The sequence below is a fragment of the Camarhynchus parvulus genome, chromosome 14 (genome assembly GCF_901933205.1).
Source record: "Camarhynchus parvulus chromosome 14, STF_HiC, whole genome shotgun sequence".
Lineage (NCBI taxonomy): Eukaryota > Metazoa > Chordata > Aves > Passeriformes > Thraupidae > Camarhynchus > Camarhynchus parvulus.
Genome location: NC_044584.1, coordinates 881,287 through 898,031, shown reverse-complemented (window position 1 = coordinate 898,031; position 16,745 = coordinate 881,287). Strand labels below are relative to the sequence as shown.

The following is a 16,745-nucleotide window of genomic DNA, read 5'->3' as shown; positions in this document are numbered from 1 at the left end:
TCCCTCTGCAGTCCATCAGCACGAAAATCTCCTGCCGGGGTTTGGATTTGAATCAAGCCGGAGGGAGACGCGTGGCGGGCGCTGTGTCCTGGAGCGCGGGGCCATCTGTCACTGCCCTCAGCGCCCCAGCTCCGCCCTGTGACCGAGGCTCCAGCAGCTTCCCCTGCCCCGGGGGCCTCTGTCTGCCCAGCACGGAGCTCAGAATGCCCCTTGCTCCGTGCCAGGCTCTGCGGCAGGGCAGGATCATCCCCAGCACCCCAACCTCCCGTGTTTGTTAGCCAGGATACAGCACGGCACCTCCTTGTCCGTGTGGGGCTGGAGCTGTGCCCAGCTCTGCTCTGTGGGTACGTGTGGAGCAGGCTGGGCTCCAGGGCTGAGCACTGCGGGGCATCAGCCCCCCTCTCCTTTATGTAACCACCGGCGATAATCCTCTGCGGCTGGGGCCGTGCTCCCGGCAGGGGAATAATCCTGCCCGGCGATCCTCGGCCTTGCTCAGATTAACAGCCCCTGGACTGGAGAGTGGCTCAGCTGCCAGCCCACAGGGCCAGCCCCCTTCCTGAGGCCTTTTTGTCCCTGCCGGGGCGTGGGTGGCTCACCCTGAGTGCCAGCTCGGCCGTGCCAGGCTGGTGCTGCCCCTCGGAGCCTCCGATCGGTGGGTGCTGGCTGTGCCATGGCGGGGCCGGTCCCCTCCGGGCCCTGCACCCTGGCTGGCTGCTGCCAGCGTGGGAGGGCATCGCTTCCCGCCCAGGGAACAGCTCACGATCCAGCCTGGAGAAACGGGCAGCACCCTGTGCCCCTCCCACCCTGCCAGCGCCTCCCTGGCCCCGCTCCCCAAGAACCACGGGAGCCTCCGGTGTTTCCCGAGGGGTTTTACTGTGCCCGGGCTGGCGGCGGGAGCGGGGGTGGCCCCGCACCAGGCCGGCTGGGTGCGGCTTCCCCGGGGGATAGGGGGCTGTGGGGATGTGAGCGGGGTCAGCCTGGCTCCGGGGGGGGTTTATGGCTTCTCTCCTTCGGTGCTACTGCCGGCAGGGGCTGGCTGTGCTGGGTCGGGGCGCTCCGGTGCTGCCGGGGGCTCTCAGCTCTCCTCCTCGGGCACGGGGGCGGTGGAAGGGCTCCTGCTCTTCTCCTCGGCATCGCCGGCGGGCAGCAGCAGCGCCGGGCTGGGGCTGGAGTGCCGCTGTTTGCGCATGAAGGGGAAAACCCTGCGGGCAGAACGGGGTCACAACCGGCGGGCACCGCCCGTGGTGGCCCCAGGGGACAGCCCCTGCCCTCACCGCTTCTTGGTCTCCGGGGGAATGATGGCCTCGGCCAGGAGGTTCTTGTAGAGGTCCGACTTGAGGAAGCGTGGGTAGGAGTCCTGGGCGAGCAGAGAGGTCAGGATCCTGCCCAGCCCTGCACTGCCCAGCCCCGCCCTCACCCACCTTCTTCATCAGCATGTAGATGTGCATCTGGGCATCGTCCATCACGTAGCGATGGGGCGTCTTGATGCCCTCCAGGGTTCTCTCCATCGTCTTGCTGTCGATGTTCACCCAGCGCGTGGCCCCGGGCGCCAGGAACTGCCTGGGCAGTCACGGGCGGTGCTGAGCCCGGCCCTGCCCTGGGTCAGGGCACCGTGATGGCCTGACCAGCCCCAAACCTTCCTCCCGACCCCACTGGCACTCACTGGTAGATGGAGTCCACGATCTCGGCGATGCGGGACTGCTCCCCGTAGCGCAGCTCCTCACATGCCTCCCAGAAGCTCAGGTTCTCAGCTGGGAGGGACACGGTGTGGGAATGGGGCGCTGGGCACCCTTCAGGGGCAACCCCAAAGGCCACCATGGCTGGGCATGTGCCCCCGTGGGACAGGGAGAGCCAGCTGGGGCAGGGAAACTGGGAAATTCGGGCAGATTAGGGAGGTACTGGGATGTGGTGGGGCTGAGGAATGGCAGGGCACTAGTAATGGTGGGTTGGTGGTGCCGGGATTGGGCAGTGGATTGGGCACTAGTGGGACATGGTGGGTTTGTGGTGCCGGGATTGGGCAGTGAATTAGGCACTAGTGGGACATGGTGGGTTTGGCAGTAATGGGTCAGAGTGGTGGGTCTGGGGTGCCAAGACTGAGGTGTTTCAGGGCTGGGGCTGGGCCCCCTCACCACTGAACTCCTTCTTGAGGAATTCCAGGAGCTGTGTCCGGCCCAGGGGGTCGTTGATGAGCTCACTGAAGTTGAAGCCCCAGCGCTCCACGCGCAGCTTTGTGGGGGTTGTCACTCTGTGGGTGACAGCGGCATTGGGGCTGGCAGCCCATGGCAGCCTGCATGACCCCACAGCCCCCACAACCCTGCAGACTGGGGTTCAGGGGGGCTGGGGCACTTACGTGGGGGCATTCATGGCCCAGTACGTGGTGTCATCCGTGATCCAGGGATTGCTGGGCAGGCAGCCAGACATGATGGGGTCGTGGGGCACATACTGCTCGTTGAACTTGATGTACCTGCCAGGAGTGGTGGCTGGAGGAGACCAGGGCCACCAACCCCAGCCACCGTGGGGACATGATGGGGACGTGGTGGGGATGTGCCCGAGCTGTGCAGAGCCTCAGCCCCACTCCCTGCTGAGGGCTGGGGTGCAGTGGTGCCAGCACCAGCTGCTGGGATGTGGGTGCCCCTGTCACCCTGACAGGGACCCAGCCATGGTTGGGGCAGCTGCTGCCACTCACCCCTCAAGGCAGATGGAGGATTTCACCCTGGTCCTGGCCATGGCCTTCCTGCAGTACTCGATCTGGGGCCAGGCGCAGGGGAGATGTTGGGGTGCCCGGCAGCTCGTGCCCCCCAGAGCTGCCCCCACCCTTCGCCCCACTCACCTCTCGCTTGTAGTAATCCATGTTCTTGGTCTGCAAGAGACGCACGGGGCTGGGTGAGGACAGGGTGGGACTGGGACACTGTCCTGCCCCACCGCCCTGGACAATCCAGGCACCCAGCCCCCCACCCCGGGACTCTGTATCCCATCCCTGTGGCCCCCAGCCTCACTCCCCCAGCCCTGCTGGGGCCAGCACAGCCCATGGAATGAGCCCTGCCTTCCCCCCTCCACACCCCAGTGTGACAGCAGCCCCGGGTCAGCGGCACTTACGTGGGCAGAGGACACGGCACACGTGCAGAGAAGAGAAAGTGGGTGGTTAGTGAGGGCAGCCTGGGGGTGCTGGGGCAGCATTAGTGGGGTCACAACACTGGGAAGGGCTTGGTGGCTGCTGCTGGCACCCCAGGGCGCCAGGGCTCCCTGCAGCACAGCTGCCCGGCAGGGATCAGAGGTGCTGGCACGGAGGGGCGCCGGTGCAAGGACAGACACACGGAGCCTCCATGCTCGGGGTGGGGGACACACGGGTGTTAGCAGAGCTGGGGCTCACCCGTCACCCCAAGATGTGGGCACAGCCCGGGGTGAGCTGGATGGACACCCGCCGGGGCAGCTTTTCACCCCAGCACAGGCACCGGGTGTGCTCTGTGCCCGCTGGGTGCCTGGACACCCCCACTCACCAGCTGGACACGGGTGGTGTGGCAGTTCCTGCGCTCGGGACCCTGCTCCAGCACGTTAGGGGCTCCTGGCTGCAAGGACAGCACCGTGCTGGGGACTGGGGCACCCCCTGCACCTCAGCCCCGCTGCTCGGGCCGGGGCCGTGCGTGGTGCCAGGGCTGCACCCCCAGCCCGACCCCCGCGCCCCACGCTCACCGGAGGCCGGTTGACGAGCCAGTACGCCTGTTCCTGGCAGTCGATGACGATGCGGTCGCCCTTGCGCCGCTGCTTGGCTGCCCTGGCCGTGCAGAGGCAGCGGGGAGGCGCTGGCACCCTGCCTGCCCGGCACCCGGGCTGCTCCAGCCCGGCCGCTCCCCGGGCGCGGCGGGGCCGGCCGTGCCCGCACTCACCGGAGCTGCTCCCGCGCCTGCATCACCACGAAGTCCCACGTGTGGTTGATCCGCTTGTGCAGGAGGTTGTAGTTGTCCTGGGGAGCGACAGAGGCACGGTGTGGCCCTGTCCCCTGGCCTGGCTCCAGCACGGCACAGCCGGTGTCCCCCGCCCGCTCCTGGGTGAGCCGGGACTCCCCCAGCTCCTGGCAGCTGTGGGGAGGGCGCCGCTCACCTTCTCGTGCTCGATCAGATCACCCTGCTTGCGGATGTTCTTCTTGGCCAGGTAAATGGCTGCAAGAGAAGCGGCGGCGCTCAGCGGGGCTGGAAGGGGCTGGAAGGGGCTGGAAGGGGCTGGAAGGGGCTGGAAGGGGTCGCAGCCCGCGCTGGTGCCGGCGGCACGGCGGCACCTACCGTAGTCCAGCTCCGTGGCCGGCCACTTGGTGCTGGTCCAGAAATAGGGGGTCTGCGGGGAGGAAGACGCTGAGGAGCTGCCCTGGGGCGCCGCGGTGCCCGGGGGGGCAGCCCCGGCGTTCGGGCCGCACCTGGAAGCGATAGGGGGACTCGTCTGCCCGCAGCACCAGCGAGCGCGGGTCCTTGAGCGGGTAGATGTAGCCGTGCTTCACGATCAGGTTGCCGAGGTGCAGCGACTCTGCGGAACGGGATTGGGGGCTGCCTGCAGGCTCGGCAGCCCCATTTGCCCCCCCGGTGCCAGCTGCCTGTGCCAGGGCGCTCACCCTCCTCGGAGATGCCGTACTTCTGGATGAGCCACTCCACGATGTCGTTCCCTAGGGAGGGAGGCTGCGTTAGTGGGGTGCAGGGGGGTTCCCCAGGCTGGATACGGGGGGGTTCTCGGCCGGGGCACCTGGCACAGCATGGCAGGGCCAGGGGTCATGCGGGGTGACGGGGGCCCTGCCAAGGACGTGCGAGCGCCCGCCCCGCGCAGCCGATGCATAATTGATCCCAGCTGCAGCTCCGAGCAAGGGGTGCGGGAGAGGAGCGGCGCGGGGCCGGCGCTGCTGCCGGGCTGGGGACACCCGGGGAGCTCCCGCACGCCTTCCCCGCGAGCCTCGGGGGGGACCCCACGGCGGGGACCCACCTGTCATGGCGTGCGGGATGACGGTGATGAGCAAGCGCTGGTTCCTCATCTTGATGCCCATGTCGGGGTCCTGCATGCTGACGATCATCCGCTCCATCTGCCGGGCAGAGAACCGCTGTGCTCAGCCCCGCGACGGCGGCTCCGGGCCCGGACACCGCCTGGCTCCCCTCGCTGTGACCCCGGGCACCCTGTGACCTGGGCACAACCCGGGTGCCCGCAACCCGACAGGGGCACCCAGTGCCCATCCTGGGGACAGCCTGGAACTCCGCAGTGCCCCAGGGCACCTTGTGCCCAGCCTGGGGACAGCCTGGCATGCCACAGCCCGACGGAGGCACCCAACAGCCGATGCTGGAGCTGCAGACACTCATCCTCCGGGCATCCCCGGCCCGAGGAACCCCGGTTTTGGGGAGTGAGCTCTGCCGAGGCTCTGGCAGCGGCCCAGTCCGGAGAGGGGAGCAGAGCACGCAGCTCCGGGGCGCTGCCCGCGGGTATTCCCTCGTGGGGCGGTTCCCGGTGCCCCGTGGCGGCGCCGGGGCCGGGGTGTGCCCGCTGTCCCGCACACGCTGGGCGGTGCTGCTCCCCTGCTCCCCGCCGATCCCCCGCCCGCGCCGCCGGCGGCCCCGGTGCCCGCTAACCCAGCGCAGTGTCAGCGTCCGGTCCCCACGGTCCCCGCGCCCCGTCCCCGGTCCACACGGCGCCGGTGCCCCAGCCTGCAGAGTCCCAGCGCCCGGTACCCGACCCACACGGTGCCGGTGCCCTCGGAACCCCCGCCCCGCGATGCCGGTGCCCAATCCCCAAAGCCCCAACACCGGGTGCCCGCCGTGCCCGCTCCCCACGCTGGCGGTGCCCCGTTTCCGCCGTGCCCCGGCGTGGTGCCTGCTCCCCGCGGGGCGGCTGCCGGTGCCGGTACCGGTCCGGTGTGGCTCACCTTGCGCAGACAGGGCATCTGGAGGCGGGCGTGCCGGCCGCGGGGGCCGCCGATGGTCATCGCGGGTGCGCGCCCCGCGCCGCGCCTCTCCGCCCGGCCCCGCCCCGGCCCCCCCGGCCCCGCCCCTGCTGCCCCCGGCGCCTGCCGCCGCCTCCACCGGGCGCCCCAAACCCCGGCGCCGACCCCCGGGGCCAGTCTGCCCCCGCCCGTGGCACCCCCGGCATCCTCGGCCCCCGCAGCCTCCCGGGGCCGGGGGGTGCCCGGGCTGGGCCGGTGCCCGGAGGGGACCCGCACCGCTGAGGCTGCGGGATGGCGGCGCGGGCACGGAGCGCTGAGGGGACAGGAGGGATGCTCGAGGGCTGCGGGCAGGGTGGGACAACGCGCCGGCAGCGTGCGGGGCTGCGGGCAGCGCGGTCACGGTGCGGGAACTGTGAGCGAGGCGCTGGGCAGGGTGCGGGCGGTGCGGGCATGGCGGGGCCAGAGCCCCGGGGGTACCCAGAGGATGCTCTGGGGCGCAGGCAGTGCCCTGAGGGTCCCAGGGGATGCTCTGGGATGCAGGCAGTGCCCTGAGGGTACCCAGGGGATGCTCTGGGATGCAGGCAGTACCCTGAGGGTACCCAGGGGATGCTCTGGGATGCAGGCAGTGCCCTGAGGGTACCCAGAGGATGCTCTGGGATGCAGGCAGTGCCATGAGGGTACAGAGAGGACGCTCTGGGATGCAGGCAGTGCTCTGAGGGTACCCAGAGGATGCTCTGGGATGCACGCAGTGCACTGGGGGTACAGAGAGGACGCTCTGGGGCGCACGCAGTGCCCTGAGGGTACCCAGGGGATGCTCTGGGATGCACGCAGTGCCCTGGGGGTACAGAGGGGATGCTCTGGGATGCAGGCAGTGCCCCGGGGGTACCGAGGGGATGCTCTGGGATGCAGGCAGTGCCATGAGGGTACCCAGGGGATGCTCTGGGAGGCACGCAGTGCACTGAGGGTGCAGGCAGGAGGCTCGCGGGGTGCGGGCAGCGCGGGGCGGGCGCGCCCGGCGATGAGCTCACTGCAGTCTCGCCGCCCACGAGCGGCGGGGCTGGAGCCGCCGAGGGGCGGGGGCGGGCGGGGGCGGGCAGCGGAGCCGCCGCGTCTGCGGGGAGCCGCCGCCGCCCCGCCGGGCCGCGCCGGGCAGCGCCGGGAAGCGCAGCGGGGAGCGCTCGGGAGCAGCCGGCACCGCCGAGCGCGGCGGCAGCGGGCGGGAGGAGCCGCCGGCACCGGCAGAGCCGCGCCCCGGGCCCCGCCAGCGGCCGCCCCGCCCGGCCCCGGGGGCGGCGGGCCCGGCACGGCCCGGCCATGCTCGGCCTGGACGTGTGCGAGGCCGGCGGGCAGCTGCTGGAGCTGCTCTGGCTGGCGCTGTGCTACCGAGGTGAGCGGCGGCGGCCGGGGGGCAGCGCCCGGGGGCGGCGGGGGGCATTGCCCGGGGAGGGAGGGCGAGCATCGCTCCGGGTCCCCGGTCTGTGAGCATCCCCCGGGCGCCCGGCGCATCCATGAGAGAGCAGCACCCCGGGCCCGGGGGAGCTGGAGCGTCTCACGGGGGAGATCCCCGCTGTCCCCCTCGCAGCCTGTGGCACCTGGCACAGGCCACCCTGCCCTGCCACCCGCGGGCAGCCAGCGAGCCCCGAGGTGGGCGCATCCCTGGGCTGGGAGTGCCCGCATGCCGCCGTGACAGCCGAGGGGCAGGGCCTCGGTGGGGGCCAGAGGGGCAGCAGGGCCACTGCTCTGTCCCCATCACTGCCGCTGCCCTGGGACCCACAGCTCAGCCAGATTGACCCAGAGTTTGGGCCCTGTGGCCCCAGGGCTTAGCAGGCAGTGTCCTCTGCCCCATGCTGTATTCCCAGCGTGTCCCCAGGGATGGAGTTTAGAGGTTTTGGGGAGCACAGAGCTTGCAGTCACAAGAGTGGGGTGGTGATGCAGGGGGCAGGGAGAGTCGGGGACTGTGGGGACATCACCCATGCTGGTGCCCCCCAGCAGTCTGGAGCCACAGGAGCCACCATCCCAGCGATGCCCCTTTGCCCTGCAGCTGCTGGTGTTTGGGTTTGGGGTGGGAGATGGGGCTGGAGGGTGCCCAGTGGGGTTGGAGGGGGCTGCAGGGCAATGACAAGGACTTCTCCGGGTGACACGAAGGGGCCCTGGGGGCTGGAGGGGTCTGCAAGCGCCCCCCAGAGCGAGCCCACGGCGCAGGCACCAGCTCGCCCTGCTCCATGACCGTGCGGAAATGCAGCCGGCGGCGACACCGCTGCTCTCAGCTGTGCCACCAGGCCCCGGGGACACCGAGCCCCGCAGCCTGCCCTGGGCTCCGGCCGGGGAGCGGCTCGGCCTCCCCGCGGGATTTCCCCTGTCGCAGCCCAGCCACCCCCTGCCCAGCGGTGCCTTCGTGTCGGGGCAGGGGATGTCCCCGGGGTGTCCCCGGAGCTGCCACTGCCTGTCCCCCGCAGACATCATGGCTGACAAGGAGGGGGTGACGCTATCGCTGGAGGAGGAGGAGGAGGATGCCGACGTGGCCCTGGCGTACAAGACGCCGGAGAAGAAGAGCCTGCGGGAGATCCAGGAGCTGGACCCAGGGGATGAGAGCCTGCGGAAGTACAAGCAGGCGCTGCTGGGTGCCATCCCCGCTGCCGTGGGTAAGGCTGGGGCTGCAGGCGGCTTTGGGCCCCCCGGCAGCCTCAGCGGGCTCGGGGAGCTCGGGCAGGGAGCGTCCCGTGGGCATCCCCGGCGGGGAGGGCACATCCCGGCTGGAATCGCCCGTGGGTGTCGCCTGTGCCCCCCGCCCGCGCAGAGACCCCGGCATTCCCCGCCGACAGCGCCGGTGCCCGGGGACCCCGGCAGTTGCCGTGGTTACGGGATCACCGCCGCAGTTTCCATAGGAACGGCTACAGGGAACCGGGAAATTCACGGGGATGACTGAGAGGAGCGAACGGCGGGGGCGGGGGGTGGAACACCGGGGTAGCCCGGCTGCCGGTGACCAGACCGCGCCCCCCATGGCCCCACGGGCTCCCCCACCCCAGGCTGGTGCTGGTCTGCACTGGGGGTCCCCGGCGGGCTCCACGGGCCCAGCACCAGTGTCCATCCATGAATGGCATCGAGGAGGGTGCAAACTGGGGGGGAGGGCTGGCAGAGCAGTGGGGTGCAGGAGGGTGCACCGTGGTGTGTGTGAAAGCTGGGGCAGGGCAGGTTGGGCTGGTGGGGTGAATGAGACCAGTGCCACCTCCAGGGGCTGCACGTGCTGCATCCTCCTCCTCTGCTCCCCCTTGTTCTGCTCCCGAGCCAGGGAATGGTACCCCCTGGGAAATACCCGTGTCTGGGTCCTTTAAACGTGATCTCACCCCAAAAGGCAGTGGTGGAGTGACCTGAAACGCACCTGCTCTCCTGTGCCCTGCCTGGCACTCACTGGCTTTGACACCCCCACCACGGACACCGTGGCCCTTCCCTCCATCACAGGGCCATGGGCAGCCCCTTGGGATGGAGGTGATGGGGGGACTGGCCATGGTGGGTGAGCTCTGGGCCCTGCTGCTTGTCCCCAGATGCCAGCGTGCCCAACGTGCAGGTGACAAAGCTGACACTGATGTGCGAGCAGGCGCCAGGGCCCATCACCATGGACCTGACAGGTGAGCCTGGGACACCTGGGAGGGGAGGAGGAGGAGGAGGAGGAGGAGGAAGGGGTACCGGGCTGAAGGACCATCTGCCTGTGCAGGAGACCTGGAGGAGCTGAGAGGCCGGGCCTTTGTGCTGAAGGAAGGGGTGGACTACAGAGTGAAGGTGTCCTTCAAGGTGAGGGGAGTGCGTGGTGCCCTGTGCCTGCTGGCTGGGCATGGCCCTGCTGCCCTCACACCACGGGGTCCCCACCCTAAGGGGTCCTTGTTACCCTGGGACCCTGCCCCACAGGGTCCCTCCTGCCACCCATGGCTCCCTGCCTGTCCCAGGGTCTCTGCCTTGGCACATCTGCCTCCACCCTTTACCCCGGGGTCCGTGCCCCTCCGGGGGTCTCTGCCCACCTGGGGGTCCTTGCTGCCCCCAGCGTGATTGCCCCCCCATGGCTCCTGCCGCCCCAGCATCCTCGCCTCTCCCAGAGATCCCAGCAGTGCTGCCTATCCAAGGGTTTCCTAGAGGTCCCTGCCCCTCCTGAGGGGTCCCTGCCATCTCCGAGTCCCCGCCCCTCCCGGAGTTACCTGCCAGCCTGGAGTCCCTGCCACCCTTGATGCTGCTGAATTCTGACATCCTGGAAGCGGTGGATGTCAGGGTGCCAGAGGTCCCCATGCCATGGGGGCAGTCCCCAAGTCCCCCCTGCCTTCTGCCCGCAGGTGAACAGGGAGATCGTCTGCGGGCTGCGGTGCCTGCACCTCACCTACCGCCGGGGCCGGCCCGGTGAGTGGGGCTGGGGGCTGGGGGCGGGCGCTGGGGACCCCCACGCCACCCTGGCCCCACTCACCCGTCCCTCCTGTCCCCTCCTGGCCCAGTGGATCGCGACGTGTTCATGGTGGGCAGCTACGCGCCGCGGGCCGAGGAGTACGAGGTGGTGACGCCGGCGGAGGAGGCGCCGCGGGGATGGCTGGCCCGGGGCTCCTACCGCGTCCGCTCCCTCGTCACCGACGACGACAAGACCGAGCACCTCTGCTGGGAGTGGGGCCTGTGCATAAAGAAGGCTTGGGAGGACTGAGCCCGCCCCGCAGCCCGGCTCCCCCCGCAGCTCGGGGCCGAGGTCCCGGGGAGCCGCCGCCGGCACCGCCGCGCTTGCCCCAGTCGCGTCAAGGGTTCAGGGGGGTCCCTTAGCGAGTGAGAGCCCGTGGTCGTGGTCTTCGCAACCAAAGTTATTTTTAATTGCTCTTTTTTTTTAAATATCGACACCCGCCTGGTCCTCACGGCGTCCCCATCGCTGGGGCCGGGGCTGTGACCCTGCCGTGGTGGAGCCGTGCCCGGTTCCCGCCCGGTCGCAGGCTGTGCTCTTCCATCGCCATTAAACCCTACAGACTGGTCTCTTACTGGTGTCTCTGTGTCCCCACGCCTATGCCTGTCCCCTGCTCCCTGTCCCCTGCTCCCTGTCCCCATCCCGCTGGCGGGGCCAGGTCTCCCTGCGGGGACGAGCGCCTGGAAAACGGCCACCTGGTCCCGCTGCCTTATCGGCCGGGCCGGGCAGCCAGTAGCGGAGGGCCACGAGCCCCAGGGGACCGGCACAACCCGCCCCCAGGTCCCTTATCTGCGTCCTCCTCCCTGGACAACATCTCCAGCGCCGGCACCATGCGCGGCTGCGGATCCCGGCTGGTTTGGCTGCTGGTGCTGTCGCTGGCCTGGCTGGGCCCGGGTTTGGGGGGCCAGGATGAGGATGAAGAGGTGATAGAAGAGGAGGAAAAGGAGAAGAAAGAGGATGAAGTGCTCTCAGATGAGATCAAGGAGGAGGACAATGTCCTGGTGCTCCATGAGCACAACTTTGCCCGTGCCCTGAGTGAACACCAGCTGCTGCTGGTGGAGTTCTGTGAGTGCCCCCAGGGCGGGCAGGGCAGAGGTGGGGCAGGGAATGTGGGCAGGGGGGACCGGCCTGGCTGAGTGTGGGCAGAACATGGACATGGACACAGGTACAGCAGGGCACAGGAGGTGGGGTGGGCAGGGGCAAGGCTGTGGGACAGAGGGACAAGAGCACAGGCCGTGTGACAGGGCATGGGATGGGGACAGGCATGCGGAGCAGGACACAGGCAGAGCATGGGTGAGGGTGCTTAGCACGGTGTGGGACACAAGAGATGGTGTGGGTGTGGGACAGGGGTACAGACTGGGGCTCAGTGTGCTCACACAGCCATTGGGCTGTCCCCACACCTGTGCCCATTATCAATGCTGTCCCCTACCCACAGACGCGCCGTGGTGTGGGCACTGCCAGCGGCTGGCTCCTGCCTTTGCCCAGGCAGCCACTGAGCTGAGGAATGAGTCCAGCCCAGCCCGGCTGGGCAAGGTGGATGCCACAGCACAGAAAGCCCTGGCCACTGAGTTTGGCATCACCTCCTACCCCACGCTCAGGCTCTTCCGTGATGGCAACCGCACCCACCCCCTGGAATACACGGGTAGGGCTGAGGCACCACACAGTGTCCCTGGCACCCATCGAGGGGGACACTGCCATGGGGCTGGGGCGGGTGGCAGGGGCTGATGGCCGATGGTGGCACTGTCCTTGTGGGGGTCACAGGGTGGTGATGGTGAGAGGGGTGGCCATGTCCTGGTGGTGATAACGGACAGGTGACAGTGTGATGTATGAGGTGATGATGGTGGGCAGTGCCACGGTGCTGTGGCGGGTGGCTGAGGTTGGTGGCACAGGGAGGGTGGCAGCCTGGAGAGGGGTGCCAGGTGACATCTGTGTGCCAGGCCGTATGGACAGCCGGAGCATCGTGCTCTGGATGCAGCGCCGGGCTGGCCCCAGCGCCACTCTGCTGCAGGACACCGACACCATGGCAGCCTTCATCAACTCCCAGGACTTGGTGGCCATCGGCTTCTTCAAGGTGGGCTGGGGCTGGCTGGGGCTGGACCATGGCCGTGGCTGTGGCTGTGGCTGTGGCACTCACGGGTGGGGCTGTGCAGGACCTGAAGGGTGAGGCAGCCCAGGCGTTCTTCGAGGTGGCTGCTGAGATGGTGGACCTGACATTCGGCGTGGCAGAGGCAGCTGAGCTCTTCCAGGCGTACGGGCTGTCAGCTGACACCGTCTGCCTGTTCAAGAAGGTGAGGGGGTGGCAGGGGAGTGGGGGGCCATCCTGTCCTCCCCTCAGCCCTCACAGGCCCCTGCCCTGGCAGTTTGATGAGAAACAGACAAACTTCCCTGTGGACCCGGCACGGGGGCTGGACACGGCCGAGCTCACGCAGCTGCTCCGCGTCCACAGCCTGCAGCTGGTGATGGAGTTCACCAAAGAGGTACAGCCCATCCCCAGCCCTGCCACTGTCCCCTGAGGGCTGTGGCTGTCCTGCCCTCATTCTCCTCCTCCTCCCCAGACGTCCAACCAGATCTTCAGTGCCAAGATCCCCCATCACATGCTGCTCTTCCTCAACAAGTCCTCACCGGAGCAGCTGTCACTGCAGGACGGCTTCAGGGCAGCTGCCGGTGGCTTTCGTGGTGAGGTGAGGTGGCCCATGGAAGGGACACAGAGGGTGGCTTTGGGACTCCCCAGGCTCAGTGTCCCCCGTTCCCTGCCCAGGTGCTCTTCGTGGTGGTGGATGTAACTGGGCACGGCGCTGATGTGCTGCCCTTCTTTGGCATGACCGCTGCTGATGCCCCCACCCTGCGCCTGGTGAGGATGAAGAACAACCGCAAGTACCAGATGGAGCAGGACAACTTCTCGGAGTCGGCCATTCGCACCTTCATCCAGGCGGTGCTGGACGGCAAGGTCAAGGTGAGGGCTGCAGCACCGATGGGCTCTGCCCTGTGGGGAGAGATGGGCTGTTGGCTCAGGAGCCAAAGGATGATGGATGGTTGTGTGCTGAACAGCAGGGACCTGTTTGCTGATGCTCCTGCTGCCAGGCATGAGGATTTGGGGATTGGTTATGGGCAAAGGGGGCAGGAGACTGCTGCCATGGAGACACACAGAGCTGGGATGGCAGCAGAGGGGAAGATGTTGTCCAAAAGGCAGCACAGGAACACACCCCAGCCTGCCCTGTGCCCCAGGGGCCTCTGGCACTGCTCAGCCCAGGCTGTGGCTGTCCTGACTGTCCCCACAGCCTCGCCTGCTGAGTGCAGAGCCCCCTGAGGACTGGGACACAAGGCCTGTTAAAGTCCTGGTGGGGAAGACCTTCGAGCAGGTGGCTTTCGATGAGACCAAGAACGTCTTTGTCAAGTTCTGTAAGTGCCACCCATGTCCCTCCCTGAGCTCTGCCGTGGGGCTCAGCCCCTCCAGGACAGTCCAGCCCTGTCCCAGCCCCCTGCTCAATGTGCCCACCCCACAGATGCACCGTGGTGCCCGCACTGCCAGGCCATGGAGGCCGCCTGGGAGGAGCTGGCCGAGCGCTACAAGGACCACGAGGACATCGTCATCGCTGAGATGGACTCCACGGCCAACGAGCTGGAGAACATCACCATCCACGGCTACCCCACCCTGCACTACTTCCGTGCAGGGCCGGGCAGGAAGGTACGTGTGGGCACTTGTGGGGTCACCAGCACAAGGGGGACGGTGACACCCTCAGTGCCTTCCAATCCCATGGCTCCAGATGGTTGAGTATAAGAGCACCCGAGATGTGGAGACCTTCTCCAAGTTCCTGGAAAACGGGGGGACACTGCCTGAGGAGCCGCCGGTGAGTGAGGTCAGGGGCTGCACGATGGGGACAGGGACAGGGTCAGGCAGGGAGTGTGTGTCCCTCCATGCCTCACTGCTGCCTTCTCCAGGTGACCAAGACCGCTGGGAACAGCACGGGCAAGGAGGACCCGAGTGCGCCGCGGACGGACGAATCCCGGGATGAGTTGTGAGCTCTGTCCTCTCTGTCCTACTCAGGCATGTGTTATAAACCACCTGGAAACAATGTGGGCTCTGCTCTGTGTCTGTGTCTCCATGTGCTGGGAGCACCCACCTGTCCTGGGCATACAGCAGGGCCTGTGTCCCCCTGGGGCAGCTGCGCCATTGCACTGATCCTGGCAACCCTGCAGTGGCACCAGGTGGCCAAGGAGCTCTCCATGCTGGCCCTCGTGCTGCACTCGTGGGGTTCAGGTGATGGGGAACCAGCTGGGGTCTCTCCTTCATGACATACCAGACCCAGGCAATCCCCAGGAGCTGCTGTCACAGCCAAGGCAGACAACATGGGGTTCTACTGGCATGTAAGCCTGGCTTGTAGCCTCTGGCAACTCCAGCACTGACCCCTCTCTTCTGAGCCATTCCTTCAGGGGCAACATGCTGGTCCTGCTGGGCCAGGATGTGCTCAGCCACCCCTCCATGGAGCTCAGAGCAGCCCCAGTCCCACCCTGTGCCCTTCACCAATCCTGCCCCATCCTCTGTCCATCCCAGAGGCTGCTGAGGGCCTGGGCCTGCTCCACAGGGAAGGAAAAAAAGCAGCAGGCAGTGGGATGTGGGGTTTTATTTCATTTTATCCAAGTACCTTTGAAAAGATCATTGTACAAGTCAGCACATGAGAATGCAGAGGAAATGCCGGGGCTGCACGGCCACTGTACATATTTACAGGGACCCCCCCAAAAAAAGGGGGGGACGGAAATCCCGGGCACGCCAACAACCTCACCAGACACACCACCATCAGAACTTCAAAAAACGGAGTCAAACCCCTCATGACACTGTTCCCGGGCTGAAAACATTTGCAGATTTTGCTGGACTTCACCCAGTGCTTTAGGCAAGTCCAGGCCGTGTTTAAAGGCACTCGGTGAGGTGTACAACAGGCACAGCCCACCCTGGCACGGTGCCATGGGCTCCAGGCAGCTCCACACTGCTGGGGCTGGGCTCTGAGCAGGGCAGTGCCACCCTGGGCCCCCGGGCTTTGGGGCCACCCCCGGGTGGGTGGGCAAGGGCTCCCTAAAGGAGCTGGCACAGAGCTGTGGCTGTGCTGGAGCAGCAGGGCCTGGGCTGGGCGAGGACAGGATGGGGGAGCACCAGCACAGCCCCGGCTTCCTTGCAGCTGAGTAAGGCCAGGAGGCCTCCCAGGGCTGCTGCTGGCCCTGCAGGAGCCACAAACTGGCATCAACGACCCCCCTGGTGCACTGCCCCCTGAGACAAAAGACGCAGGACACATAAAAAGACATATTTTGTCTTCTCCATTACAGCTCTCCTAAAGAGAGCCCTGCCTAAAGCCAGAGCTTGGCCCAGGGGTCTGGGCATGTCTGCACCGGGCACACAGGAGCCAGAACTGCAGCACCCCCTGGGAAGCAATCCCTTCTCCATGGGGACACACAGGAGTGTGCCAGCTGTGGGATGCCAGCACCCAGCCTGGCACCCTGGCTCTGAGCTGCTCCTTGCCCCCAACAGGCAGTGACCCTTCTATCCCCTGGGGATTTACTCAGCTGCAAGGAAGCTCAGGGGGAGAAAAAAAAGACCCATCCTACCACGTCCAGCAGCTGAGCCTGCCGAGGGGCCACAGATGACTCCTTCCAAATGGCTCAATGATCTTCACAGCCCCTTTGGAGCCCCTTCCACGCTGGTGGGGCGAGGGCAGCTCTACCCCGTGGTGCTCCAGAGCCATCCATGCTGGGAGAACGGGGCAGGGTGCCTGGAAAGCATGGAGCAGCCGAGTCTGATGGGTGGCTGTACACTTTGGGTGAGTTCTGCAGTACCTGTATGTTTTACATTTACATAAGAGCACTGTGACATTGGAAATATTTTCCTTTTATTACAATATATCAAAAATATGCAGCTTTAGTAAACAAGGTCATATTACACTTTCTAATGCACTGTACAATGCTACATTACACTTATATTCGGTATGGAGAGGGAGCCCAGGCTCCCACTGGCAGGTTTGTGGGGTGAAAGGGCATCCACTGGCATCCTGGAGCTTGCCCAGATCCGTGCTGAAGGCGGAGCTGCCGCCCTCTGCCCTGGGCTCGCCTGGTGCCCGTGGTGGCAGCTCTGCCCCAGGCCTTCTCCTCCGGTCCCAGAGTCCTTCACAGTCCTGTCCTCACTGCCCTGGAGCCTAATCAATCTTCTCCACCTTCCCAATGATCTTCTCTTCGAAGATGGGCAGGATGGTGTCATCCTCCCTCACCTCCTCGAAGACCACACCACAGTCGAACTCGTCGCTCACTTTCTTAAAGTAATACCTGAAAAAACCAGAAATGTGGAAGGGGGAGAGGGGAAAAAAAGCAGGTGAATGGTCATAGGGCACCATGATCCCCAAACCTGGGTACAGCCCCTCCATGGCTCTGAGC

At 66.9% G+C, this 16,745-nt stretch overlaps 4 protein-coding genes across 6 annotated transcripts in view; 2 read left to right on the top strand and 2 right to left on the bottom strand.

Moving 5' to 3' along the window:
- Window positions 1-996: 996 nt before the first annotated feature.
- Window positions 997-5,965, bottom strand: RGS11 (regulator of G protein signaling 11). The gene is made up of 17 exons (XM_030958204.1): window positions 5,891-5,965; window positions 4,963-5,059; window positions 4,601-4,651; window positions 4,409-4,515; window positions 4,278-4,329; window positions 4,099-4,157; window positions 3,885-3,961; window positions 3,691-3,772; window positions 3,498-3,566; window positions 2,831-2,860; window positions 2,687-2,748; window positions 2,351-2,464; window positions 2,130-2,245; window positions 1,664-1,751; window positions 1,422-1,560; window positions 1,275-1,357; window positions 997-1,202 (listed from the first exon to the last, which is right to left on the bottom strand). Exons 1-17 carry the CDS (start codon window positions 5,948-5,950, stop codon window positions 1,076-1,078), a joined length of 1,413 nt encoding a protein of 470 aa, XP_030814064.1. The 5' UTR covers window positions 5,951-5,965; the 3' UTR covers window positions 997-1,075.
- A 1,025-nt stretch (window positions 5,966-6,990) lies between these two features.
- Window positions 6,991-10,905, top strand: ARHGDIG (Rho GDP dissociation inhibitor gamma). The gene is made up of 6 exons (XM_030958017.1): window positions 6,991-7,295; window positions 8,365-8,550; window positions 9,451-9,534; window positions 9,621-9,697; window positions 10,228-10,291; window positions 10,384-10,905. Exons 1-6 carry the CDS (start codon window positions 7,223-7,225, stop codon window positions 10,581-10,583), a joined length of 684 nt encoding a protein of 227 aa, XP_030813877.1. The 5' UTR covers window positions 6,991-7,222; the 3' UTR covers window positions 10,584-10,905.
- A 256-nt stretch (window positions 10,906-11,161) lies between these two features.
- Window positions 11,162-14,351, top strand: PDIA2 (protein disulfide isomerase family A member 2). The gene is made up of 11 exons (XM_030958250.1): window positions 11,162-11,396; window positions 11,767-11,973; window positions 12,269-12,402; window positions 12,482-12,619; window positions 12,692-12,808; window positions 12,887-13,012; window positions 13,090-13,284; window positions 13,610-13,730; window positions 13,835-14,016; window positions 14,096-14,179; window positions 14,271-14,351. The coding sequence occupies exons 1-11, from the start codon at window positions 11,162-11,164 to the stop codon at window positions 14,349-14,351; spliced, it is 1,620 nt and encodes a 539-aa protein (XP_030814110.1).
- Window positions 14,352-14,938: 587 nt separating this feature from the next.
- Window positions 14,939-16,745, bottom strand: part of AXIN1 (axin 1) — an 85,124-nt gene continuing 83,317 nt past the window's right edge. For 2 of the 3 annotated variants that reach the window (XM_030957929.1, XM_030957928.1), the window contains one exon: window positions 14,939-16,637. In XM_030957929.1, coding sequence (XP_030813789.1) covers window positions 16,511-16,637 — 127 coding nt within the window. In that variant the 3' untranslated portion in view covers window positions 14,939-16,510. The remainder of the gene's footprint in view (window positions 16,638-16,745) is intronic. The other variant, XM_030957930.1, reaches the window with a different exon arrangement.